Source organism: Quercus lobata, chromosome 10 (assembly GCF_001633185.2).
Source record: "Quercus lobata isolate SW786 chromosome 10, ValleyOak3.0 Primary Assembly, whole genome shotgun sequence".
In the NCBI taxonomy this organism is placed as follows: Eukaryota; Viridiplantae; Streptophyta; class Magnoliopsida; order Fagales; family Fagaceae; genus Quercus; species Quercus lobata.
Genome location: NC_044913.1, coordinates 12,426,257 through 12,453,920, shown reverse-complemented (window position 1 = coordinate 12,453,920; position 27,664 = coordinate 12,426,257). Strand labels below are relative to the sequence as shown.

Below are 27,664 nucleotides of genomic sequence, written 5' to 3'. Positions count from 1 at the left end.
AAAATTTTAAGTACTTACACGATAAAAGCTAAAATTAATGGCCATTGTCTTTCCAAGGATGGCTTGTTAATTATCAAGTATTAGTTGTAGTAATGAAGGATGTTGATACTTTATCCATTTAAAATCAATTGCCATGGTCTTTCAAGGAATAACTTGTTAATTAGCTATGAAAGCATGTCGTTTAACATGACTTTTTTTTTTTTTTTTTTTTTTTTTGCGGGTAAAACAACCAAGGGTCAATAGCAAGCGTGACCTTTGATATAGAACAAGGTCTAACACTATAGACCCAAAAATTTCAAAATTATTGAGTTAAATAAGTTTTTTCTATTTTAGCTGCTGCTAATAACTCGTCAATTATGAAATTTCTCGTTTGTCTCTAGAATTATTTTTGATACGGACTAAACAGACACTTTTGACCTAGGCAAATTTTTTTTTCTGCTAAATTCTTTTCACAACTAGTGCCTTTATTTTTGTATTTAAATTAACGAGTCCCATACAAGTTACAACTAGATTTCTAGAAATTCCTTGCATTTAATATGACACAATAATACAAGAAGTAAGAGCCTAGTATGGCCATAGAAACATAAACAGCAATTTAGATTTTTAGACATTGATCACACACTTAACATAAGCTTGATAGACACATACATAGCCAAACCGTTCGAGATGGACCTAAATTTAAAGCTAAAAGTAAACCAAGTCCATTGGGTCTATGGACATTTGGTCTTGTTTCCATGGGTGGTCATATCAGTGTAGCATGTTCCACAGAGCTCTCTGTTCCCTGCAGTACCAGGTGGCACACACTTGCACCTCACACAGCACGTGCCACATGCCCTGTTGCACAAGTTCGGCCTCGAGTGAAGACTACACCTCTGCTTGCACAAACCTCCACAATCTAAACCCAAAAAACAAAAACAAAAACAAAAAATTATTAATAAATTTGAGGTACATATCTGACCCAACGAAGACAAATAAGAACCCAAAAACCGTAAATTTATTTATTACAAAACCAAAATACTGACTAACAAAGTATTGTGAAGCTCAGAAATGATTTTGCTGAGAAATCAGTAATATGCAAAAATGGCTTATTGCTAAGGAGTTAAACTTCTTCATTTTTAAGAAGACCAAAATACTGACAACCTTTTCTCCAATTTTTCACCCCAAATGAAACAAGAATCCTAAGAAAAGTGTCTAATTTTTTTTTAACCAAAGTTACATTCTCCACTTTGTACACCACTACTTACAAAGTACAATATGCAAATACGTGTTTTTTTTTTCTTTCTATTTTTAACTATAGTTCTATTTTATACAAAAACTGTGACAAGTTAGAACATAAACTTTGATTATTTTTTCAACAAATAAGGGTTAGGATATTGCAATCACTTTTGTTTGGGGTTTGGTGGTGTTGGAACTTGGAAGAATTATGAAAATAAATTATAAACCCACCAATTTCCTGCATGAGCCTTCTGTTTCCATCTTTCACAATAAGCTGGAAAAAGAAAATATTGCCAAATGAGACATGTGTGGAATAAGAAAATGAGAAAAGTAATAAACAGCTTTAAGAAAAAAAAAAAAAAAAAGGAAAGTAAATGGATCTTTTGTACTACCTGGCTAGGAAGGGGTAGCTCTTCTTCAATCTTGATATCAGATGAAACCTACATGCATGAAGTTTTGAAGATCAAAGATAAGTATCAGTTGAAAACAACAACATGTAACAATATGATCATTTGTGAAGAGCAAACAAGAAACCAGACTGCACCATTGTAAAGCAGAAGAGTAAAGCCCCCAAGAAAAAGAGCACACGTAATGCCATCATTCTAGACTCTCTTGCAAGTACCAAAGGCTAGCTGAAAGTGTGTAGTTACTTAGTGCTACTTGCTCAGAAAGCTGGCATTGCGTGTTCTTTATAGGCGATTCATCAGTGGCGATTTTACTAAAATGGTCAGAGTTCACACCTTTTTGTTTTGGTAAAATGCTAGACCAAACAAAATTACATCATTTTGCATCATTTTACCGCAACTTTTTACGTAATTTTTGTCGCAACATATCGAGTTGTAAATGATGTAAAAAAAATAAAAAATTCATCAAATTAAAGTTGATATTTTTTGTTGTGCAAGAAGTTGTGAGAAAAATTGTGTAATTTTCTGTGATCAATTTTCGTTTGTGGATTAGGATTAGGCCGACATGTATATGTGGGGACTCCTCGAACTTTGGGCATTGCCAACTAGTTGAGTAGTTCTATCAAAGTATCAACCAGGTAATTTATGTGTGAATAAATTTAAAGAGTCGGTAAACGTGGTGCTAATCAAGATTATTGGTTTTGCTGTGTTTGGGTTCAGATCCGCTGCCATCATGATGTGGTGGCGCTAAGTACTAACCAATGTTCTTTACAAAGCGCACGTTTTATCTTCATAAAAGGTCATAAAATACACGTGACGAGTGACAATGCATCTTGTTTATACTTTATACTATTATTTTTCCCCCTAGTATGTAGCATATTTTTATAATTAGATTGTTATATATTATCAGTTTTAAAAAAATAAAAAATTGGTCTCTAGTATAGGTTCATTGACCTCATATATATGTATTATGACAGTAATATGCAATATCATGTGTATCATTAAAATCTCTTAATGAAGTTATTACTCAACTTATTTATCATATAAAGTAATATGAGAACTTTTATCAACAAGCCACACTCCTACAGTAATATATTAAATTTTAATTGAGATATGATTGCAAGTCTCTTGAAGGGTATACATGATTTATTAATATTATAGATATGTCTTTGTTATGATTTATTTAGATAAATGTAAATTTTAAAAGTCTTACTGGTTTTTTTAGATAGATTTTATTTTTTGGGCCGAGTGAGTTGATGGATTAGAGTTATCAACACCAAAACATAATTGAGACTGCGCCCACCTGTATTTAATTGGCCACATTTTGGCACTCTCAAATGATTATTCGATTGGAAGTTTGACCAAATCTTGATCATATAATTGAGGCAACCAAAAGAGTTAAAATGGTAGTTAGCCAGGGAAGAAAAATGGGCTTTGATTGCTAAATAGGCTTCATGCTTTTGAAATATGTCTATTCTCTTTGAAGATATTGTAGAGCTACTAAATTATACCGAGTTTTTTCGAATATATTATCTTAAACATAATGTGTTTTCTTTATTAGAGAATATTTATACTAATTTTAATGGATTATATTCTTATTTTTGCTATTAAGCTACTTACCAAAAATAAAAAATAGTGCTTGCAACTTGCAAGCAAAGCTTGATTTGCACAGGAGAAAGATTGAAAGAACATAGAAAATAAAAAAGTCATATTGGGGATTAGAAAAACACTTTTTCTAAAATTCACCAATCTTGTCAGCCCAAAATCCTAATATTTTAAGAAAAAAAATCTTTTTTTTTTTTTTTGAAACTAGAAAAAAAATCTTTTGTGGAATGCTCGGTTTATTGTATTAATCTAAGATTTCAAAATAGAGCCACTTGGAGTATGAGCTGCCAGGAACGAAGTATATAAATTAAAGGACAAGCAAAAAATAATTGTAGAGTTGGTGAATTAATTGTATAATATATAATCTCTAGGTTGTTCTTTGAATAATAAATAGTACTCTAATTATTTATTATTTTCTGGTCATGACCCATGAGACATCTTAACCTTATGGGAACGGCTTGTTGCCCTTGGACCTAGGACCTTGGTCATACTCGTACACGAGTCAAAACGGTGCTTTTACTCCACATAGCTGGATGTTCATTACGTACTGTACAGCCTGTACGTACTGCATACTAATACCTTAGAAGACAAGAAAAAAAAAATTTTGGTACAACTTTGTCATGGCATTATATGAATTATAATGAAAGTGACAGATACCGATTAATCATTATATAAGATAATTATAAAAAAATAAGTGGTAAAAAAATGTAATCCTTCTATTATTCATGGAAAACTGATATTAATAATGTTGTTTAAATGTTATAGAAATATGTATGGATAAAAAAATATTGTAAAAAATTGTTATTTAAACAATACAACTGAACAAACCCTAATAGTAAAGTTGTTTTCAAAAAAGATTAAAAAATATAGAAAATGCTATATTCATGTTAGTTTGTGTAAAAACTTATGTTTATTTTAGTATATAAAAAGGGTTTGGTTAATGTATGTCCTAAGAGCATACATTAAATTTTCTATTTTTAAAAATATTTTTTAAAAATTGAAAAAGTTGTCATTATTTTTTTAATTTTCAAAAAAAATTTTTTCAAAAATGAAAATTAATGGACATACATTAATAAAATTCTATAAAAAAAATTGTTTCTCAAAAAAAAAAAAGAAAAAAAAGACATCAGTGTAAACTTATAGGAAAATTCTGGTGACACAATTATTGGCACAACTTTGTGCACAACTCGTCCACGTGGCGAATTGTGATTGGTGGAGGGGTGACCCACCATCACCCCTTCACCAACCACAACTCGCCATGTGAACGAGTTGTGCACAAAATTGTGCCAATAGTTGTGTCACCAGAACTACTCAAACTTATATATCTACTGCCACTGCCATTCCTATGCAAGTTGCATGAATGACACCAACAGTTTTAAAATCTGTACGTGTCAATTGTCATATCACAGTACTTATTGCAATTTGCAGTAGTAAAAATGATAAAAATATTTACCAACTCTCACCGGCACCACCCTACAGGTCACGACAAAAAAAAAAAAAAAGCAAGCAAAAAAGCAAAAGAATGATATAAATGGATAAGCGAGCTGGCAGAGATGAGTTGTCGTGACCCGTCAGGGTTTGTTCACTAACTCACTCACTCACTAGGAATGGTATCTGTCCATAGCCTCGGGTTACTGTCAAGTGTCAAGCATGTCCATTTTAAACGCATATCAGATCGAGTGATCAGCCTTACAGCTGGCCTTGCTACCTATATATGGGGACTAGCAAAATATTGGAGACCAGCTCATCATCTTTTTCTTCCAACCCAACTGGCCCCCATTCTCTCTTCTTTCAAAAACCATAATAAAAATATATATGAGAGTTGGAATCGGATGGATTACTTGAGATATTTTTTTGGCCTCACTGTTTATTTTTGGTAAGAGCAAGATTCGGTTTTTGGGAATTATGTGCGTCATATATATCTCCATTGGCTCTAGTAGTCCCCTTTGTTATTTAGTGGGATTCATGGCCCATGTCATGGGTCACTATTCTGCCCTATACGTTGGTTTTTTCCATTTTGATAACACTATCCCATACGTAGTAGTAATGGATTGCATGCAATGCATGCGCCATGGATAAATTTACATGTCCACGAACATTACTTTTTTTTTTTTTAATTTAAATGAAAATATGGTAGTACCTTATCTTAGATTTATTATTATTATTATTATTATTACACTTTTTTTTTTTTTTGGCTTCAATAAGGATTTTACTGAAAAAAAACAAAATTTACACAGCGCAATCCCTAAGAAAACATTAAAGACAGATTGGGACTTGGGACTTGGGAGCATACACCAAAAGAAACAGTGCCCGTAAGATTACAAGAGAGTGTCATTTGGCAAGGGCATGAGCGGCAGCATTTAGCTTCTCTTCGAACCCAAAGAAAACAAACAGAAAAAGAAAAGGATAGAGAGTACAAATGTCTTGCACAAGCTCTTCAATAATCCATGCTTGCGTGTTTTAATTGGTTTAATTAAATGGAGGATGCATTACTATGAGAATGTGTCCTCAATTATAGAGAGACAATTTAAATATTCAATTATAAGATGGTTAAAACCCACCAATCAAATAAACTTTATATAATAAAACTTGTAATACATTTATTATTTTCCTTACAAAATAACGTTGACCTCATCTTTTAGGGAGAATAATGCTATTGACACATAAAATACCATAATTTTAAGCCACAACTCGCCACATGCATCTGCCTTTTTACTTTTTATTTTTCCTTCAATTCTACTCTTTTCAATTCTACGCTTTTCTTGTTCAGATGTTAATTGTGCTGCAACTCACCGGAATCTATTGGACATCTCCTGCGGGAGTGCCCCTTTGCCAGGAATGTTTGGGCTTTGTGTCGAGGAAAAATTCAGAAGTGCCTGAATTATGCAGGTGAGTTCTTCCTTCTATTTCGAATGCTGGAGGAAAAGCTTCCACAGTTGGAGCTTGAACGATGGGCAACAATATCATGGGCAACATGGAATGTACGTAATAAGTTCTACTTTGACAAAGTCCAGCAGCTTTCAAAAATGATTTTTGAGCGAGTATCAAAGGTTATGCGTTACACAGAGGAGTAACTAAAGCAGTGCAAACCTTATTGTTTTCTCTTTTAATTCTACTGATCTGCTGTTTAAAACTGTGGCAGACTGGTTGGATTATTGTCTGTACTCTGTTTTTACCTTAAAAAAATTTCTATGTTGTACCTCCCAAAAAAAAAAAAAAAAAAAAATTAAAGTTATATAGAACCTGGTAAGAAATTTATAGTAACATTATTTGTATTTTTTAAAAATATGTATAGGTAAAAAAGTTTATGAAAATATATATAATATTGTTTAAACCACTGTAACAAACAGACCCATAATATCAATTTTGGGTGTATGGTGCAGCTTGCTGTGATTCTTTGAAGGATGTGAATTTGATGGACATTATGTACCTGTTTGGTTTCGGTCTTTACTGCGTTTCAACGTTTGCTTTTTGGGCATGGGATCCACGTTATAGTTGCACGTAGTAAACACATCCTTCTTCTTCTTCTTTTTTTTAGCTGTTAACGTTGACTTTTCCTATGAATAGTATACTCGTGTACTGTTTATGGGTCTCACAAATTTCACTTTTCAGTAATTTTTTCATTAAAAATGGGTTCCACGGTACTATTCACACATTTAAAAATTATTTTGCTACAATGTTTTCAGTTTCAATAAAAAAAGCTCAATCCAAACAGACTTTATATATACATACAGACACACACACACACACACATATATATATATATATATATATAGTTATATTATCTTTTTATGATTCCAGTGTCGAAGGAGGGTGATTTAAACCGTAACATTGAAAATTCTAAAAGATACCAATTAATTGAGCATTAAGACTCTTGGTAAATTTGATGGACGGTTGAAACGCAAGAAAGGGGTAGGTTTAGGCCCTCTGATATACCCTCTCCTTTAAAAAACAATGGAAGTGTGAAACATTTCATTGGGCCCAAGTTTGTGGACATCTTAGCAAAGGAGTTGATTGACTTAAGAAACAACCAAGTTTCGAGCAGCCTAGTCTCAGGCAAGAGCAAGACGCAACCCAGTTTCGGGTACTATTTTTCCAAATTGCTTAATTATTCTTATTAGGATTTGAACCCGATGGCGTAGGTTCCTGGGCCGGCCCAAACATTGTGGAGATCCAACGCGAAAAGGCCTTATGTTATCATTTAAATAATATTTAACTAGTATTTTATATAATAATTTAAAAAAAATTCATTTTTTTACTTTTTAATATGATTTTTTTTTGAGAAAATGATGAAGTTACAATAAATTTTACTACAAACTGATATTGTAACAACCTCAATGACATGAGGCTTACAAAAATGTTAGAGATATTATAAAATTTACAACATAGAAATTATAAAGATATTTCACTAATCACAAAAATTCATTCAAAAATCCATTCAATAGTTTGTTAAAGTCTACCTGTCATATTTATTGTCACATCAAATTATAAAGTTATGTAGACCACTATGCACCCTTGGCGCAGTGATCATTTCAGAAGTATAAGTGTTTGTGGGGTGTAAGGGCCAAGGGTCGAGGTAAGACATATTTATTTAAATTAGGGTCTTTTCTCTATCTTTAGCATTACCTAATTCTTTGGGATTTCTTAATAGTGAAAAAAAAAAATTTAACTAAATTTTTTTTTAATGTCTCCCAAAAGTATTTATTAAAAAAAAAAAAATTCCCCCAAATTTGGGGCCTTTCTCTAGTAGGGGCCTAAGAAATGGCCTAATTGGCCTAGGCCTAGGGCTGGCCCTGGTAGGTTCAAATCCTACATAGCATGATTTGGTTCTTTTTTAGGTCCTAATTACAGTGAAATGACTTCCCTAATTAACTTGTATAGCAACTCGAAATTGACCTCTTGTATGGATTAATAAAAGGGAGTGGTAACAAAAAAGTTAAGAAATATTAATTAATTAAAAGGTTCAACATCACTGTATTTGCAATGTATGTATACAGTTATAAATAATTTAACCAAAGTAATTGGATTTAGACCTAGCACAATTCAAAATAGAAAAAACTCAAATCATTTTTTTTAATAGACATGTGCAAATTTTAACCTTTGGTATTTACTTAATGACCACTGCTTTATTTTAATTTAGGGTGTTATTTCCACTAGAAAATGATTGCTTTACTTTGGCAAAAACGTCATTTTAGAGTTACAGTCAATTTGGTTTCTAGTCCCTACTACCCATGTGACTACTAAAAGAATACATGAAATGCAAGTTTGGTAAAAAACTTGAAACAAAGATGAAGAGGTAGCAAGACTTGATAAATTAAAAGATACTAAAGAGGGAGATCTTTTGAATCTTTGATGAATAATTCTTAAAAATCTAGAGATTAAAGAGAATGTGAATTATAGGAGAAGAGTAGTGTAGATGAAGTGGAGAAGTGCATTAGGAGTATTGTGTGGTTGTAAAATACCTACTAAGTTAAAAGGAAAAATTTTATAAGACTACATACTATTAAACCAAGTATGCTCTATGGCACTAAATGTTGGAGTGCTAAGAAGCAACATATTAATGAAATGAGAAATGAAGGAAAGTCGTGCAAGAGATGGTTTGGTCATGTTCGAAAAAGAGCAACTTATGAAAGTGTAAAAAAAGAAAAAAGAAGGTGAATTGATTCAAATTGAGATAAGAGAATGATAAATAATAAAATAGTAGAAGTAAAAAATTAAGGACATATTAATTAAGAGAGTAACAAAGAGTGGCTTTGTATATAATAAACGACGTTACTAATTGCCAACATTCAGGTTGCCTAGTTGGTTAGATACCAAGCCAACAAGTCTCAGGACTTGGGTTCGAACCTCAACAACTAGCTGTGTTTTGGTGCTCCTTATATCTCATCTTCATCCCAAATGGTCTAAATGATAATAAGTGAGTTTCTCATAGAATGGGAGTATGAAGTCTCTCCCAAGAGCGGGTAGGGTGCTAATATGGTCATGCCTAGGTAGGAAAGCCATACAAGTTACCCCCCTCTAACCATTTTTTTTACCACAAAAAAAAAAAAAAAAAAAAGACCTTACTAATTTGGTAAGGATCACTCAAGAAATTTGAGACTAAAGTTTTGTTATTATTGTTTGTTTACTGTGTTTTTTTTTAAAAGAAGACTAATATGAATTTAGGTCTAAATTTTATTTATTTTAGTTTGTTAATAAAGAGGGTAACAATATGAACACTATATCCACTCCAATGGCCAGTTTCTACTGCTCCTTTCTACTCCCCCCCTCCATCCAGATTGGTCATAACACTTGTTGTCACATTTGCTGAAGATAATCATAAATAGTAATAGTTGCATTCTAGAGCAGCAGCCACCCAAAAAGCCGCTTCTTTTTAGTTTTTGAAGCAGTAGGTTTTTTTTTTTTTTTTTTTTTTTTTTGAGAAGCAAAAGAAACCCCTTCAAACCCAACCCCCCTCTTCTTTTTCTCTTGTCATCACATGTTGTAGTTGAAAATAAAATGTAGAATTCTATCTATCTCAAAAAAGAAAAAGAAAAGAAGGAACTTGCTTTTGTTAAGCAAACAAACACCAAATGGCGTTTTTAACTTCTCCCTCACACATTAAGGGGAAATTGCATAGTGCAGTAACTCCAAATCATGCAAAACTCACTCTGCTCATCTGTGGCAATTTCTAGTACACATACACACCATCAGTCTCTGCGAAAGAGAACTCCCTCAATAGAACTTGTAACATTCCCAATTTGATACATAATGTGCAGAGCAACTTAATTTTTATCCACCACCCCAAAAAAAAAAAGTTTGCATTGAAAATTTTCTATACGAAGTAATAAGTATCCCTATAATCTCTCATTTTCCTATTTTCTCAAATGGCTGTTAGTACAGACCTGCCCGATTATTTACCTCTGTGGACCAAAGTTATTATAATTCAGAAAACTTCACTTATTTCTTGAATATTACAAGGTATTACACGAGTAACCACAACCCACAGTACCCAGCCATGCTGCATGACCTTCGTCTGCATGTAGTCGAATCAACTCCACATTCTTCATCAGTAAAACACCTGTGGTCAGCACGAGCATCAGTGATGTGGCAAGCGCTCTCAACCTGTTGGTTATCATTAGCAGGACAGACTTGTAAAGACATTGCACTTGTCCGCCTGCCTTGCTTTTCACTCTGCACAAGTAAAAACTTCATTACTTACATGATTCAATTCCACATTTGAGAACAACAGAAGTATAAACTACAAAAGTGAAAACTGAAATAAAAAGGTCCGAACTCCAGACTATACTTTTGGTTCTCCAGCAATAATTGTAGTTTCAATTTCATCCATATACATTGAATGATGTCAATTCCCCTCGACTTTTAATTGTCAATTTTGTGTCCCAACTTTCAAAACTAAGTCGTTTTCTAATGAAAAAATCTACTTGATTTTCAATTGACTTGATTTTGGAATTCAAAGGACGAAATGGAAATGATTAAATATATAGGAACAAAATTGAAACTGTGACAAATGTGCAAGGATAAAAATTGTTGTTTGGACAAATTAAAATAAAACAAAAAGGTTAGAGTAAACTATACATGCAAGGAAAAATATAAGTTTCGAAAAACTTCTATTCAATCAGGAAGCATCTTTGGAGTATGTTAAAGGAAGAGTTTCAAAAATCAATCGCTATACAAGCATATAGGAAGAAAACCTGGGCAAAACTCCAGTTAGTTGAAATATAGCTTTCTGGAAGCCTGTCATGCCAATCTCTTAATACTGGAAGGGGATGACCCTCGGTTGTGAAGATATAATTCCGATCAACCAAAAATGAATCATCAAACAGAAGATAGAGGTACTTGCACCTACAGGAAACATTAGACATTGACATAATTTCAAGAGTGAAAATTCTATGGCTGAGATAATATTTCTTTATTATTAATAACATGAAGAAGAAGGGAATGACAAAGCTTTACGTTTCAGCGAGGAAAAAACTATGCTGGTGATCTTCCAACTGCATAGTTGTCACGTCTCTAACGCTTGCAAATCCCCCTTCCACTTTGGTGTATAAATTAAGAGAATTAACAATCGATTCACCCACTTTTAAGTACCACGAATCTGATAACATGAAAAACAGAAAAAAGAAAAAGAATTAATCAAATGTGAGAATTAACAATTAAATCACCCACTTTTAAGAACCATGAATCTGATAACATGAAAAAAAAGATAGAAATCAAACAACTGTGAAAATCAGAATAGTCCAGAGCGCAGCTGAATAACCATGTGCCTTGATTAAAGCGAGAATTAATGCATTTGTGTGATATGCCTGCAACCATGCTCATAATGAAGCTTAAAGTACACAAGAAAGCAAGTCCTAAATCAAGCAATCCAAATTATGGACATGATAATTAAAATGAAGGGTAAATTACATATTTGGTCTCTAATCTTTACACTGTATGCCAATTTAATCCAAGACCTTTCAAATGTGTCAATTTGGTCCCTAATATTTTAGTATTATGTCAAAATGGTCTCTACTGTTAAGTAATAGATGGAAAATACTGACGTGACTAACGGCCAAAATAACATATTATTTTCATGCCACATAGATGGCCGGTACTGGAATGTCAGCATATACTTAACCAAAAAAAAAGAAGCAAAAAACCAAATTAGATATCTTTTGCTCTATCTTTGGGGTAATGTCACCCACCATCAGTTGGGGTTTAAATCAAATAAGTGTAAATTAGGGTTAGAGAGAGAAGTGGATAGGTAAAGTGAATAGGGTTGATTGAGAGAGAAGGGATGAAATCAAAAGAAAGGAAAAGAGGGGGGGGGGGGGGGGGAGACAAAGGAATGGAAAACACTGTCTCATCAATTTGTTTTTTTTCTACCTTCCTTTAACCCGTTGTCAAACTGTGGGCTTTCTTCATCTTATCAAATTTAAAAAGGGTAAAAGAAGGAGAAGAAGGGATGGCACTACAGAAACTCAGAAATACAAAGATCTACCATTGCCAAACAATGGGAGTCACATCTATTGTCCTCCAAATGGGGGAAAAAAGTATAATGTATTCCAAGACTACTTAATTGGAACTAAAGAAAAACTTGGAATTCGTTTCAGAAGTAGGATTTACTTCATATCCTCTTTCTTTAAATTAGTAGAAGATATGAATTAATATCTTCTTGAAACAGATTTTTTCTTTCCTTTTGTTCTTAAAGCCTTCATCATTGCCATGTTTGACTTAACCCCCTGCCAGAGAGAGCAATAGATATCTAATTTGTTTGTTTGTTTTTTTTATGTATATGCTGACATGTCAGTACATGTGGTCATGTATGTGGCATGAAAATAATATTTATTTTGGCTGTTAGCTATGTCAGCATTTTCTATCCTTTACTTAACGGCATGGACCATTTTGACACAATATCAAAATATTAGGGATCAAATTGACACACAATGTAAAGGTTAGGCACCAATACGTAATTTACCCTAAGATGAAACTAATGTGTGCTTTGCAACTTAATTACAAGGCTCATCAATGTTCAACTTCAATGTAAAATTACAACTTCTACATAAATGACCTAAAATTTACTACCTACAGTTGATTTACTTTTACAAGTTCAAAGTATAAATAAGCATTACATTTCCAGGGGAAAAAAAAATCAAACAAAATAAAAATAAAAGAAAGTCTCAGACAGTAAGGTCAAGCTAAAATTAAAAATAACTGATATGAAACAATAAAAGACCTTTGGTGGCTTGATATAAGTAGAATGTTGACTCTGCCAATTCGGGGCGCAAAGGATAATATTTTTCTGTAGGATGCAACATTTGATGGTCCAGCAAATACCTGAATAATTACATGTTTTTAACCCATTATGAAAAAAAATTCTGCCATAGTAGAGACCAAAGAGAGACAAAATTAAACTAAGCTAATTGTTGTTACAGAATATACAACTAAATGAAGACATAGGGAAAATTTCAAAAGCCGGTTACCTCTCAGGTAGAACTCCAAACTTCTCCCATACATGGAAAAACTCACGGTGTGATGAATTAGCTGCTGCAATATCCCCAACAAGAACCTAAGCACCATATATCAAATATAAAGATCAGAAGGTCTCTCTGAGACTTAAAATTTCATTTCATAATATGTCCTTGCCTGCAGGCCGGGCCAAAATGCTTGAAGGCTTGTAAGCTGCCAATAAGTAGCCTTTCCTGTTCTCATATCAGCTTCATGATACCTACATACATTACAATAACAAGCTTCAAATCATAAACTTTTTTTTCTTTTCTTTTACAGCCTAATACTCAATAGTTGAACATAAATTCTTTTGGCTTGTAAACTCCTAATATAAACTCTTATATTAAACTTAGTGAGTGTTTAAAAATTCTTTTTGCTCTATGTTTTTTATGCATAGAGTAGCCATTCGTATATATAACATTCTTACATATCAAAAAAAAAAAATTTACAAGGTAAAATACAAAGTTGAATATTCACTCAAAAGATGTATAGCATCAACTTGTAAAACATGTAAAAAACATTTGAAACCACAAACCTCATAAAAATACCATTTAAGCAATTGAGCTAGAGCTCCATTGTGCAAAGTTCTTATGTCTAAAGAAGAGAAAATTCCCCACATAATCTATGGTTTATTTCAAAAAGGGTGCTGATCATTCCCCTGTGTAGTCTGTATTCTTTGTACTCTTGACTAATCTGTTAATTTCATCAGCATGATGATACAGTCCAGACTGTTGGCAAAGACAATACAACCCAGGTTGTAAAACCAATGGCCTGATCCACAAAAAGTACACCAATTTATTTATTTATTTTAATTAGCAAGCCACATTTGCTCCAGGTTTTTTTTTTTTTTTTTTTTGACAAATCAAGACCTGAAATTTTGGGCAGGTAGAAAGTATAGCAAAGTCTGTCAATCCATATAACAGTCATGAAGTTAAAATCAATAAAGGTCACAAAATCTTGGAAAGTTGGTGAAAGTCTTTAGGCAAGTTATAAACGTAAATCAAGAAACCATAGGATGAAAATGAGAACACGTAGAAACATAGAAATTATTCAAATTCAACAGAGCAAGACATCAGTGCAGTACCATGGACCGTGTCTAAAATATTTCTGCACTGCAAGATAAGCAGAATGGAACATTCGCCAAAACTCCTCCTTTCCAAAAAGAATGTGAGCTTTGAATAGATACTCATAGAATGAATCAACCCCTAAAATAAGCCACAGGGAATCCAACATCAGAAACATCAAGGTTAACTTAACAAATATAAAGAGGCAAAAAGATCCAGCATGCAACACAATCTGGAAACAGCATGGCATGCCATATTTGACAAATTTTACAATACAATATATGCTAAATTTTAAAAGGGAGCTCATATGTTTAGTGGTCTCATGAACCATATGACACAGAATCTAGCACAAAATGAATTGAAAAATCAGAGAGTACCTACCAGCCCCAATTCCAGCTGAATACTCTATCCAATCCCCAGTTACCACATCCAGCGTTGTTCCAAGTAAATTCAGTGAACTCCGCATGCTCCATAATTTACGAAGAGCACGTATAGCTACATATTCGTATGTGGGGTCACCAGTTAATTGTGATAAGGCTCCCATTTCAAGAATCAGAGAACCTGAATCCAGAATGAAAATCAGCTGATTTCAGTGCTGCACTTTTTGTGATACTCTCACATCATAAACTCTAAAAGATAAGCCTCTCACCACACCCAGAAGTGCTTGTTTCAGTAGTCTCATCCACCATCACTCCGTACTGTCCACAGAATTTTGCATTGATGCGGAGTCATATATCCTTCTTACAGACAAAACCAACAGACATTTCATACATTTTGACAATTGAAATGTAAATTTTTTTTGGATGAATCAAAATGTGAGTAGGCTGAAAAGTGCTTGTCTTTCAGCATCATACGAATCAAGATAGCATCAATAAGAGCATGCTTAGTATCTGATTGATGACATTCATACAGTTGGAGGATAACAAAGACCTTTTAGTTCAACATACAACAGAAGATGAACTATTTTGAATAGCACCAGAAGCATAAGATTGCAAGTTTGATATTAAAGTTTAGTAATTGGCTTTCGCATATTATCAGACATTTTTAAAGAATGACATTTTTCAATATTTCAAGCTCAGTTGTTAAAAGTCTTGAAGTCAGGCCAATTTTTAGCATAAATTACTGAGCACTGAATAAGGGCTATGGTTCATCTATATCAAACTAAAAGTATGCTATATCCATTATGAGACAATGGAGAAGTGATAATCTAGCTACGTCTGAAAGAATATCTCATATATAAAAGCACTACAATATGAAAGATCTGCATGAGCCTTCTTCAAAGGCTAGCAAATATGTGTTGCAACAAAGGGTACAGCCCTATATATTTCTTGTTACTAGTAGGTATCCTAACACTGGTTTAGAAGGTAAGTATATATATATGCGTTTGTGTATTTGAAAATTGACTTAAGCATATTTTGGTAGTACCTTTAAGTTAATCCATGCATATGGCAACCCAGTGGGTGTATTGAATGCAGGTAGAAAGCGTTTCCCTAAATCTTCAGCCAAGATAAGCAGCTGATTCTTGTAAGCACCATGAACCAACCTGTTTGTAGAATCAGTTGCAAGTATATGAGCAGAAACTAGTCCTCCAAGAACTCTTATGTTGCACTACACCATAATGACCAAGTGGAAAAGAACACCATTAAAACATTTCAAAAACAACATAGAATGTAATAATATTGCTTCTTGAATGACATTGAGAAATTAAAATTAGCAATCTGCTTCATCAAGATTTGATTAATCCATACTGTCCCAAATGAAGTTTTAGAATCAACTAAACCAATGCTTTTCCAAGAACTATTTCAATCGCATACCTCAAAAAGATTTACCCTTGCATCAACATGGAATGTTATATTTTGAGAAAGCCAAAGTACTGCCCTTTCAAATTCAGTGCTGTTACCCATAATAAGAAGGCTGAAAAGGGAGGAGAGAGAGACAGTATCAGAATGATTATGCCACTATATAAAATGAAATCAGGAAAGCACCAAACTAGAATATATTACTGCAATAACTAATTATCAGAAAAAAAAAATAATGATAGTAATAGATTATTGCAATAACTAGATACATAACAGTTAAGATTGAAAAATTAGATCTACAACCTAACTATCTATGCACTCTTTACTCAAGTCACATGTTATACCTGGATAATGACTCAATAAGTGTGAGAGCAGATCCATTATAGTCTTGCGGTAAGTGTTCAAGCTGTAATTGAGAGAACAAACAGTTATATTTCCCCTTGCAACTAACTATTAATAGCATGCTCAATAATAAAAAATTACCCTCAGATTTCCCAGCTCGCTAAGAGAGTCAGTGAAAGATTTAGTAAGAGGCTTGAGCTCATCATGCTGCCAAAAAAGGAATAAAAAGATAAATATGATGTCATTAAATGGAAGTGTTATGTCAACTCTAACAAAATCATTGAAGATCAGGAACTGACCGGGAATGCATGGGTCATGTAGTTGTCATATGCATGGTAAAACCTGAAAAGAATGAGAAATAAAACATACTGTTAAATTTCATCTCACAATTTATTAACAAGGAGATGTCAATATAATTTTTTAATAAAAAATTTTCTCACCCTTTTTCTGTTCCACTTTGTTCAAATAGGTAAATTCATTTAGAATCAGTGCTTAAAATGCAATGAAGTTGGTCATGAACAATAACAAAAAAGCAAAACCACATATTTCTAACATGCTTGCTAATGTTACCTCATTTGTCACCTAAAGTTTAAAAGCAAATTGAAATTGAAATTGAAATTAAAATTAGAAATAAAACTATTCAAACTAGCAGAGATCTATAAAAATAAAATAAATCCCTCATCTAAAATTTATTTGATGACAAATTTCAACCAGACACCAAGCATTGCCAACAACATAAGCCAAAGCAAATCCTGATATCAATCAATAAATTGAGAACAACCCATGATTCTATTAAGACTAAAATAGAAGACACCCATCAGCTCAAAATGAAAACCAATACGAAAGTAATGAAATTGAGCTCAGAATATCAACTGGGTCAGTGTCAAAATTCGAGCTTTGCTTACATCTTCCGAACCTTCTCTCTCATAACGTGTCTCTTCTTAGCTGCCCAACGAGGTTCGAGTTGGCACGTGCAAGGGTTGAAGATGTTGGGAAAGATCACAAGGAACACAAGCATCCATGCCACAATAAACTCTCGAGGCAACATGGTTTTTGCTTCGTGTGCTCAATTTGAAAGCTTTCTATGAGTGAGTATGAGAATTTTTCGATTTTGTTGAGGTGGTTGTTGGGGATCTTGTCGAGCAGTGCCAGTGAAAGATTGGCCATCTGTTTAGAACATGAATAATAAAGGTATTGAGTGAGAGATTCTTGACCAATGAGGTGGCGCCACGTAATGTTTAGGGTTTTGTGAATTTACACTTCTAATCGGTCAAGTAAACACGTGGTGTCCACTGATTGGTTTTTGACTATTTATCATGTCTCTGACTTCTCAATTGTGTTTTGACTGTTCGTAATACTTTTTTTCCGGACTTTTAACATTTTTTTGTGGGTCTTAAATAATGATTAAGTAATAAGTAATATTAGGAGCACGTAAAATGACATAACATGTAGATAGTGGGTAATATATTTGTACCGCTTATAACTTGCTACGTGTATGAGTTGTGGACTTGTGGTACAAATTGTATTATTTTACGTGATCTTTGCATTACTCATAACGTTTAATTATTTCACTTTTTTTAGAATTACGTTGGTGTCATGTTGGCACTATTTGTGTCACAATTCGCCCACGTGACTAGTTATGGGTGGTAAAGGGATGTCTTCACATAAACCTACCATTATCTCTCTACAACTCACAACTCGCAACACAAGCATAACTTTTTTTTTTTTTTTTATGAGAAAATCTAGTACCACATTTTATTTCGCAACTTCATTGTCATAATTGTGACGTGAAAAAGTGTGAGTGGTGGAAAAGAAAAATTGTTGGTTCATGTATAAGTGATAAACCAATATGCTACATCATAATTGTGATAAAAAAAATTGTGAAATAATGTGTGGTCATATAACTACTATTTAGTTTGTGAAATATGTACATTTAATTATTTATTCATGTACATATTTATAATTTTTATTTATTTTGAATCCTTCTACAATGACAATATAAATTTATAACATTTCAAAATTTGTCTATTACCTCGCATATGGACATTGAAAATTTTTAATTGTAGATTAAGGTGGGTGCAAGTGTGGAGTGGTAGGCAATAGAGAAGTGTTGTAAAATTGGAGTAAATTTTTGTTGTTACCCTAACTTCATTGTTTTCTCTTCCAAAGTAGAATAATTATTTTTGTTAACCTTCAAAAAGAAAAATTCATAGATCTGACATGTTTGAGTTTGACTCTTCTAACATTTAACTAGTCCCCAAGAATGATGAGATTAGTGAACTCCGAATTACAATTCATGTAATCAAAAAAACAATAGGCCTTATTTTAAAGATAAAAAACTGTCTTTACAAATCTCAAAAAGGAAATAGGAGATAAAAATTAGAACTAAAAGAAGATAATTCAAAACGAGGTAATCAAGATCATGCTATAAATTGCGCGCCCCCCCCCCCCCCCCCCCCACCCCCCAAAAAAAGGTAATCCTTGATCTCTTGGCAATGCATGTTCTGAGAATTTTTTGTGTTTAATGTACATCTAAGTTATAACTATTCTCTCAACAACAACAACAACAAAAAGTTCTAACTAAAGGCCTATAATTTTTTTTAATTAAAAGAAATCTAACTAAAGAATGTTATGTTTAGCTGGATGGAAAATGAAAAAAAAAAGGACAGGAGATAAGAGAACGCGGAGGAAACAGCAATTGTATTGTGGTAAGAAAAGAGAGAACAACCATTTTTTTCACAAGCAAAACTAATTCAGTTTTGTGGGGAAGAAACATATCCACTACCCTTCTTTTTTAAGTGAGGCAGTTTTGTGAGAATCTAGCTACATGTTTGGATCGCTTTTATAAAATTTGTTTTGAGTCAAACACTTTGTTAAATTTAAACAAACATTTGGTAATTAATTAATCAAAACAGTTTTTATATGCGAGCGGCACCATTTATACAAAATTAACAATGCAAAATTATAGGTCATATAAATCTTCCAACCCACTTTTTTATGTTTTACTTTATATTCAACCAATCATTACTTATCATGTGGTTGATTTTTTTTTTTTTCTATTTTTTTTCCATTTTAAACTTTAATTATCTTATATAAGAAAAAAAATTAAATAAATACACAATAAATTATGATTAGTGAAATACAAATTTTGAGATAAAAAATTTATATTTAAATGATTTCGCTGGTTCAACGCATTCCACGCTCAATAACCTTTCCCCTTCCAAACCTCAAAAACCAACCCTCAAAAACCAACCTTCCATACAAAAACAAAGCCATGCAAAAATAGCATGCACAAGAAAAACACAAACAGAAACAAAAAAATTCCTCTCTTTTTCTCTCATTAATATAGCAATATAACAAACCTCCCCCCCTAAAACCTCTCTCATCCACAATACTCTTTACCTTTTTCCCAACTCTCCTTTTCCCCCAAACCCATAGATCTGCTTTCTCTTTCCTCCCAATTCCCTCCTGTGGAGGTTGCTTCATAGAGGAAAAACCTAGAGGAAGTAGGTCTCAACTCTCAATCCCTACCACCCTTCCTCTCATTCATTCATTCATTCTTTCTTTCTTTCACCATGGCTTTCCCTTTCCCATTCCCTTTCCCTTTACTTTTCCTTCTCTTCCTTTCCATTCCCTTCTCAGAATCCAAGCTCTCCGTCGACTACTACACAAAAACATGCCCTGATTTTGACTCCATCATGCGTGAAACTGTCACCAGCAAACAGATCAATAGCCCTACAACCGCCGCAGGCACTTTACGTCTCTTTTTCCATGACTGCATGGTTGATGGCTGCGATGCCTCGGTCCTCATCTCCACAAACCCCTTCAACAAAGCCGAGCGTGACGCTGATATCAACCTCTCTCTCCCCGGCGACGCCTTTGATCTGGTTGTTCGTGCCAAGACCGCCCTCGAGCTCTCTTGCCCCGGCATTGTTTCCTGCGCTGATATCTTGGCCCAAGCTACGCGTGATCTTATCACCATGGTGGGTGGTCCTTTCTACAATGTACGTTTGGGACGAAAAGATGGCTTTGAATCAAAAGCTGGACTTGTTAACGGACAAGTTCCGCAACCAAACATGTCCGTGAACCAATTGATCAAAGTTTTCGCTGCTAAAGGGTTTAGCGCACAAGAAATGGTTGCGCTAACAGGTGCACATACCATTGGATTTTCTCATTGCAAGGAATTCAGTCACAGAATCTACAATTACAGCAAGACCTCCCCATCTGACCCAGAAATGTATCCTAAGTACGCTGAGGCATTGAGAAAAACTTGTTCAAACTACCTTAAAGACCCTGGAATGTCTGCTTTCAATGATATAATGACACCAAGCAAGTTTGACAACATGTACTATCAGAATCTTCAGAGGGGATTGGGGCTCTTGGCCACCGATCATGCACTCAGTAAGCACCCTAGAACCAAGCCATTCGTAGACTTGTACGCTTCAAACCAGACTAAGTTCTTCGAGGATTTTTCACACGCAATGGAAAAGCTTAGTGTTTTTGGTATCAAGACTGGCCGGAAAGGAGAGGTGAGGCACAAGTGTGACGCTTTCAACACTATCAAGGCATAGAAATATTTGTGATTGTTTTGATTTGTATCCAGAAGAAACAGGGTTTTAAAAAAAACAAAGGTTCTAAATTCCCTTTAACTTCATATTTTGTTTTGCTTTTTATAAGAACCATGATAGTGATTATATTTATATGGTGATCTGATTGATGTTCTTCATGATGACATGTTCACGACAATATAATATTTGAGAATAGAAGCTTGTACTATTTTTTTTAATATAAATGTTATGTGGTTTAAGATTAATGAATGATGAAAGAAGGGAAACGATTTTCCTCTTCATCTGCAAATTAAGTGTGTTAATTGTTTGAGGTTGTAATTTTCATAGGTGAGTAAAAATAAAATTCTTAGTTTCTCAATTGAGATTCTTTCCCCCTTTTTCCAAGTTTGTTTTCTGTTGGCTTTTGGAAGATGGATGAGTGGAATTCAATGGGGATCCAGCACATGTTTTAAACATGCCAAGAACTTCTCGATTTTGAAAGTTTTTCAAACATTATTGATTCATTAGTTTGCAGAATAAGGGTCCGTTTGGATACAGCTGAAAACTGAAAACTGAAAAACACTGTAGCGAAATAATTTTTAAATGTGTGAATAGTATCGTGGGACCCATTTTTAATGAAAAAGTTGCTGAAAAGTGAAATTTGTGGGTCCGTGAACAGTACATGATATGCTGTGATTGGTCCAAAAAAATTTGAAAAGTCAAAGTTTGCGGCTACTGTTCATTGAACCGTGCATGAACAGTAGCCGCAACACCCAAAACGCGTGAAAAAAAAAAAAAAAAAAACTGAAAAACGCAAACGCAGGATTGGGCAGAAAACGCCCAATCCAAACGCACTCTAAGTATAAAATATCCAAACTCAGATTATAACGTATGAACAAGAGAACAAAACATGACTTTGAATTTTCCAAAGGATAATTATTAGCTTAAATGAATAGTAGAACGTAAAGTGTACATTGTAGGCAAAAAGATTCTTCCAAATTGTCAAATATTTGCCACTTTGGAAGAATGTGTACCATCCTTTTGCCTACCATGTAGGCTTTACATTCTCGTATTAATGTAAACTAATAATTTTCCTTTTCCGAATTGTCTAACGCTACAATTTTTAAGAATCAAATGATGGCGAGAGAAGTTTCTCAAAAAAAAAAAAAAAAATGATGGCAAGAGATCCTCTTGTCAGTGGAGTTAGGAGGAGGCTGGTGTTCGTTGATTGTGGGGATCAGTTGATGATGTTGGATCTTACCATCAACGCCACTAAAGAGCACAACCTCTATGAAGACGAACTTTGAATACTTCTTGACTCAATTCGTTTAATGTTATCAGTGTTTATGCAGTGCTGTTGCCATCCACTCACGTGGCTAATTTTATTTAAAAACGTTTTGTTTTTTATGCTGACTCAAAATCCCAACTTAAAACAATGTTGTTTAACAAAATCACGGCAAGTTATTATCAGATTTGGACAAAATGACTGGATTAACTCAATTTGACAAAAGGATTGAATTGACATAAATTAGACCTTAGATTTTAATTTGACAACTAAAGAAAAAGTCAGTTGACTGAATGGATTCCATGAATTTATACAACATTTGAAAAAAAATATGGCAATCAAAGTTTCACTCTCAATTCAATGTAAATTGTCATGCACATTTGTATGCGGCCAAAAACACAATTGGCTCTTTTCAATAATTTTCAAGGAGAATTTGAACAAAAATGAAAGAACAGATCATCTGCGTATCAACTAGCAACACAAGGAAGTAGTAAACAAGCAGAAAGATCCAAAATATGCATTGCAAATAGCGTCCACTTTTTAAGTAGTTGAATTGCTTATGTGAATTGCTTTCTCCGCTTAAGGTAAACTACAGACATAGAACATAATCAATAGAACTGTAAATAATTTAATCTTAAATCTAATACACAATTGCTGGTTTTTCATTGTCCAAATTGATCCCATAGCAAGCAATTAATGGATTAGCATATCCTGATCATATCATAGACTCGGCGAACTGTGGTAGAATCATCCATTCATGTTACATAGGGGTACAAGGTCACAAGTCATATACTCTAAATAAGGCTGAATCTAGCATCATTGATTTATTTCAAATGGGAGATTGCTTGAAAAAAGATACATTATGATCAACTATTGTTATAATGCAGTCTCAGACTGCCTACCTAGAGACTTTCCATAATACTTCACCCATCTTTTTCACTTTGAGAATCATAAAAATCAAAAGGGAAGAAGGATAAGCACTGTTTAGATTTCCCAAACTGTATAGCATGCGCTTCTGGAGGAGCTGCATTGGGCAAGCCTAATCGAATACACAGACTCTGACAGCTTTTCTTTGAAACATAGGATGGCAAAGGTTTGATGACTGCTGGTTGTTCAAATCGGCCATGAGAAGCCTGAGCTATCGGCTTGAAGACACGAGATGCACCACTGTATAAGTTTTGATCTTGATCCAAGGAATTCAAGCCAATCTGAGACTCCTTGTGGTGTGTTATATCAGGTGCACAAGAAGAAAAGTCAATGAAACATGGGGAAGAATGACCGGGAATGAAACCACTGTGACTTTGGAGAGGTTGAAGGTAAGCATTGAAGCTAGCCCCCTCTCCCTGAGGCTGCATTAGTTTCTTCTTTAGCCTCTCGTTCTTATGGGCATTTTGGTGGCCTCCAAATGCCTGCGAGCTTGAAAACTCCTTAAGACAAAACACACATACATACCTCTTCTGTGCTGGTTCGCATATTGAACTTTTCTCTTCAAAAGATTTCTCCATCCCCAACAATTCTTTGTCAGAGGACCTAACACTTCCCTGCCTTTCAAATTTTTTCATATATTTCTCACCCTTGGCATAAGGATCCACATCAAAGCCAAATAATTTGAGCCTTTTCGCCTCCATGTGGATATCAGAAAAGAAGTCATCATTCTTGCTCCTTCTATGCAAGAGTAAGTTAGAGGCCCCAAAGTTTGTTTGCAACATATTGTTTTCCATTCTCTCTAAAACTAACAATTTAGCATACCCCTCTAGGCCTTGAATCTTTACCTTATATAGAAAACTTCTTTGGGTTCACCAATATTTTACACCCAAATAGTATTATTCCATGTTAAGAACAGGATAAATGTGTCGAAAGAGTCAATCAAAGAAAATGAGTAACAAGAACAGAAGTAGGTAGCTGGCATCCATCAGAGGATTAGGACAACATTTTAACAAAGACATGCATCAAATTTTCCATATCAAAGAGAGATTATCTTACTTTATATGGTATATAGGCAGCTAGGCATTTTTTACATGCAAATTTGCTGAGGCATTATTAAAAGGGATTAGCCTAAATTATTTTATTTAACACCAAAGGTCAAAAAGAAGTGGCATGCCTGCTAGAGGGAAAACTCTGACTTCTATACTTATCTGTACCGTACTTTCAGCATGTCTAAGACTCTGAGCTTATTAATGATCACTCCTTTCATTTGTCCACATGCATGCTTATGCTAAATTCAGTAATACTGCAGCAACTTGCCTCTTCCATAATCATTTTCATAACAGTTCCTCTGCCCTCATACAACGAATGAAAACTTGGTAAACCAAAGAATTTGGAGGTGGAGTTACTGCATAAACATGGGATGATGGAAGTGGATAATGATGTAAGCAAAACTACTAAGGTCAAAAGAAGATCTTGGAATATATGTAAACAGGAACCATCAAGACTTTTGACATCTTAAAAACAATTGAAATGTGTACTTACTCAATGACTTGCAAATTGCACTCTCTCATTCCTTATCAACTCACACCCACCAACCCCCCAACCCTCCCCCACCAAAAAAAAAAATCCATTTTGTTTTTTCTTTTAGTCCAATTTCAACTTGATTTCTTAAGTTATTGAAGAAATTCAAGTAGACCCCTTAGAAACAGTTTAATAAACTCAATTTGAAATCAAACAAGGATATACTATAAAACACACAGTGAAGAAGGGTGCAGTAATGTATTGGATGTATCACTACATTTTATGTCATATATCTTAAAGTGAACCCAATTCATCACTTCACAAAGCTTCCTTGAGATCAAACAAGGAACTCACCCCCCCGCCCCGGGTTCCTTCTTCAAAACAAAAGGAAAAGCATAATAGGATCGAGCAAGGCTTTCAACCTTAAATTGAATTTATTAACTTGATTTCATACAAAGAGTTCTTGCAGTAATTTAAGAGAGGACAAGAGATTTCATGGGATTCCTTTCTTTGCTGCTTACCCACTTTCTTGGTGCATTTACGGCAGAGCTTACCATGGGTATACAGAAGACAGTTAAGATCAAACTTAAGTTCATTTGGGATACGTTGATTAAGATGAAGATATGTCTTGTTCCTGTCAGCCAGAGCTGGTACCCAACCAATGGCCTTTGCAATCTCAAACACCTGCACAAACATGTGAGTATGAGGAGAATCACACAGTGCCGAAGAAGTGAGAGAAATATAGTACTCACATGTGTGTCCACTGGAAAATCGTCTAGCTGAAGATTGAACATCAAAACACAAGCCACCTATCATCCATTTTGCAATCATTAAATTCTGATGCAATTGAGGAAAAATATATACATGGTGTGGTGCTGTGTATGTGTGGATAAAGGATAGTAACATATAGGAAGGAAAAAAAAGTAAAAACCTTCTGGACCATTTCAACTACCAGTAGAATGTGTTGATCAATATGACCAACAAAGACAACAAAATTGGAGCTGAATTGGCAATTATATATATATATATATATATATATATATAATTGAAAAAGGCATTCATACATTCCTATTTTAAATAGACAAAGGCCACCAATGCTCTTGATACTATGAAGGTTTCAACAGATGCAAGGATGAAGCATACAAAAGTAACACAAAGAATCACAAAAAAGATGATTACCGTTTTGGGGCCAATTCCTTTGAATTGAGATAGCTCAGCCTTAATTTCATCAACTGACAAATCTCGCAAGTACTCCAAGCACAATTTGCCTTTTTTCTCAAGCAAACAACTCAATATATTCTTAATGCAAGAAGCCTTAGTTGGGGCTAAACCTCCACATCTTATGGCATTCTCTAAACATTTTGATTCAGCAGCAAGGACCTTAGACAAAACACAAGAATCTTTCAAAAACGGAGCAAAAGTAGCCCCAATAAGCAATAAATACCCATATCCACCTCAGGATTCATCAATAACCATCAGGTCAAAGAAAATCATTCAGCAAATTACAAATAGTCAGAAACAATAAACCATATTGTCCATTTACAACAACTATTAAAACCAATACAAAAATAACTTATTCAAAAGGACACATTTAGGTTGAGAAACTAATTGAAACGCCCACATTATCAAAATTGTTCTATAAAACACAACCCCATGAAAAATCTAGGTCCAAAAAAGTACTAACTTTTTATGATTTATTAAGAGTTAAGACCCATCAAACTATAACTAGACTTATCAATCAAAATAAACAAAGCCCATCTCAATGCAAGTCCAAAAACACACAATTCCACCTCAAAATTCAAAATTCATCAATACCCATTGCCCACCAAACCAAAACAAGTTGAAAAAATAAAAACAACAAAAAACATACTTAATTTTATGTTTCATTAAGACCCATCAAACCAAAACTAGACCATCAATCAAAATAAACAAAACCCACCTCAATGCAAGTCCAAAAACACACAATTCCACCTCAAAATTCAAAATTCATTAATACCCATTGCCCACCAAACCAAAACAAGTTGAAAAAACTCGAACAAGAACAAACATACATACTTCTTCCCAGGTGGGAAAAGCAGACTTGAGAGAATCAAAAGCCCTCAGAGAATTAACTTCCGTAGTGTTCTGGGAGAGCACGGTTTTAACCAAACCGTCCAAAACAGTCTCCTTGGCATCCCCATCATCGAATTGGATTTGGTTCTCGTCTCTGCGGTACTTGGCGAACTCTTTGGGGAAGCCATGGAGGGCCAAGAGGTCGTCTCGTACGGCTATGCATTCTTCTCGGGTGGGTCGAGTGTGGGTCGGATATGGGTCCTTGGTGAGTTTGGTTCCAGAGTCAGACTCAGACTGAGGCTTGTGATCAAGCTCAAGCTGCTTTCTTTTGCGGGATTTCTGCATTTTCTGAATGCTTTCTGTGTTTTTGGTTCAATTCAACGCTTAAGCTGAGCTTATTAGTTTGAAGCTACTTCACTTAAGATGGACTTTACTTTTGGACATGGGCTTTTAGTGGGCTAATAAAAATGAGTAATAGTACTTATATAAACTATTTTACAATATTTTTACAAATGGCTGATATGGCTTAGCATTACTCAATAATAATTGGACAGTTTTGAACAATATGACACCTGTTTGTTGTTTGCTTACCTGCAGAAAATTTTGGGGGGGGGGGGGGGGGAGATGGATTTCTCTTTAAACCCTATACCGTCCATAGAATCAAATTGAAATAACACCATTATCACTCAATGGTTACTTTACAAATATAAGTGCTTGTGAGGTGTGGAGGCCAAGGGTCGGAGTTGTCTCTAGAAATAAGCTTCATACACATATACACTTAGAGTGTGTTTAGATACCGCTTATTTGCTGAAAATTAAAAATTTATTACTGAAAACACTGTAGCAAAATAATTTTTAAAAGTGTAAATAGGGTTGTGGGATCCAAATTTATCTAGAAATCTGTGTTTTGCTGA

The 27,664-nt window shown here is 34.1% G+C and overlaps 5 protein-coding genes across 5 annotated transcripts; 1 reads left to right on the top strand and 4 right to left on the bottom strand.

The window, feature by feature from the left end:
- Positions 1 to 496: 496 nt before the first annotated feature.
- LOC115964024 (snakin-2-like) lies at positions 497 to 1,884 on the bottom strand. Its single transcript, XM_031083309.1, has 4 exons — positions 1,760 to 1,884; positions 1,608 to 1,655; positions 1,447 to 1,489; positions 497 to 895 (listed from the first exon to the last, which is right to left on the bottom strand). The coding sequence occupies exons 1-4, from the start codon at positions 1,814 to 1,816 to the stop codon at positions 711 to 713; spliced, it is 333 nt and encodes a 110-aa protein (XP_030939169.1). The 5' UTR covers positions 1,817 to 1,884; the 3' UTR covers positions 497 to 710.
- An 8,031-nt stretch (positions 1,885 to 9,915) lies between these two features.
- On the bottom strand, positions 9,916 to 17,571 carry LOC115963722 (alpha-mannosidase I MNS5). Its single transcript, XM_031082856.1, has 15 exons — positions 17,325 to 17,571; positions 16,719 to 16,761; positions 16,561 to 16,626; positions 16,422 to 16,483; positions 16,093 to 16,192; positions 15,704 to 15,886; positions 14,928 to 14,976; positions 14,660 to 14,839; positions 14,299 to 14,419; positions 13,353 to 13,434; positions 13,190 to 13,275; positions 12,943 to 13,043; positions 11,181 to 11,322; positions 10,919 to 11,069; positions 9,916 to 10,397 (listed from the first exon to the last, which is right to left on the bottom strand). The coding sequence occupies exons 1-15, from the start codon at positions 17,465 to 17,467 to the stop codon at positions 10,188 to 10,190; spliced, it is 1,719 nt and encodes a 572-aa protein (XP_030938716.1). The 5' UTR covers positions 17,468 to 17,571; the 3' UTR covers positions 9,916 to 10,187.
- Positions 17,572 to 19,819: 2,248 nt separating this feature from the next.
- Positions 19,820 to 21,311, top strand: LOC115963723 (peroxidase 65-like). The gene has a single exon (XM_031082857.1). It carries the CDS (start codon positions 19,995 to 19,997, stop codon positions 20,988 to 20,990), a length of 996 nt encoding a protein of 331 aa, XP_030938717.1. The 5' UTR covers positions 19,820 to 19,994; the 3' UTR covers positions 20,991 to 21,311.
- Positions 21,312 to 22,986: 1,675 nt separating this feature from the next.
- LOC115965489 lies at positions 22,987 to 23,996 on the bottom strand. Its single transcript, XM_031084724.1, has one exon. It carries the CDS (start codon positions 23,970 to 23,972, stop codon positions 23,175 to 23,177), a length of 798 nt encoding a protein of 265 aa, XP_030940584.1. The 5' UTR covers positions 23,973 to 23,996; the 3' UTR covers positions 22,987 to 23,174.
- Positions 23,997 to 25,100: 1,104 nt separating this feature from the next.
- Positions 25,101 to 27,197, bottom strand: LOC115965488 (putative DNA glycosylase At3g47830). Its single transcript, XM_031084723.1, has 4 exons — positions 26,755 to 27,197; positions 25,879 to 26,079; positions 25,452 to 25,508; positions 25,101 to 25,383 (listed from the first exon to the last, which is right to left on the bottom strand). The coding sequence occupies exons 1-4, from the start codon at positions 27,094 to 27,096 to the stop codon at positions 25,123 to 25,125; spliced, it is 861 nt and encodes a 286-aa protein (XP_030940583.1). The 5' UTR covers positions 27,097 to 27,197; the 3' UTR covers positions 25,101 to 25,122.
- Between the last annotated feature and the right edge of the window lie 467 nt (positions 27,198 to 27,664).

Bases quoted from the DNA above. Each gene is read 5' to 3' on its own strand.
- LOC115964024 (XM_031083309.1), bottom strand. From the start codon at position 1,816: ATGATGGCATTACGTGTGCTCTTTTTCTTGGGGGCTTTACTCTTCTGC. The intron at 1,656-1,759 runs GTGCAGTCTGGT...TCATGCATGTAG, and splicing joins TACTCTTCTGCTTTACAATG to GTTTCATCTGATATCAAGAT. The intron at 1,490-1,607 runs GTAGTACAAAAG...TTCTTTTTCCAG, and splicing joins AGCTACCCCTTCCTAGCCAG to CTTATTGTGAAAGATGGAAA.
- LOC115963722 (XM_031082856.1), bottom strand. From the start codon at position 17,467: ATGTTGCCTCGAGAGTTTATTGTGGCATGGATGCTTGTGTTCCTTGTG. The intron at 15,887-16,092 runs GTATGCGATTGA...ATTATGGTGTAG, and splicing joins CAAGGGTAAATCTTTTTGAG to TGCAACATAAGAGTTCTTGG. The intron at 14,977-15,703 runs GTACTACCAAAA...TTCTGTGGACAG, and splicing joins ATGCATGGATTAACTTAAAG to TACGGAGTGATGGTGGATGA.
- LOC115963723 (XM_031082857.1), top strand. From the start codon at position 19,995: ATGGCTTTCCCTTTCCCATTCCCTTTCCCTTTACTTTTCCTTCTCTTC.
- LOC115965489 (XM_031084724.1), bottom strand. From the start codon at position 23,972: ATGGAAAACAATATGTTGCAAACAAACTTTGGGGCCTCTAACTTACTC.
- LOC115965488 (XM_031084723.1), bottom strand. From the start codon at position 27,096: ATGCAGAAATCCCGCAAAAGAAAGCAGCTTGAGCTTGATCACAAGCCT. The intron at 25,509-25,878 runs GTAATCATCTTT...AATGGATGATAG, and splicing joins AAGGAATTGGCCCCAAAACG to GTGGCTTGTGTTTTGATGTT. The intron at 25,384-25,451 runs GTGAGTACTATA...ATGTTTGTGCAG, and splicing joins ATTTTCCAGTGGACACACAT to GTGTTTGAGATTGCAAAGGC.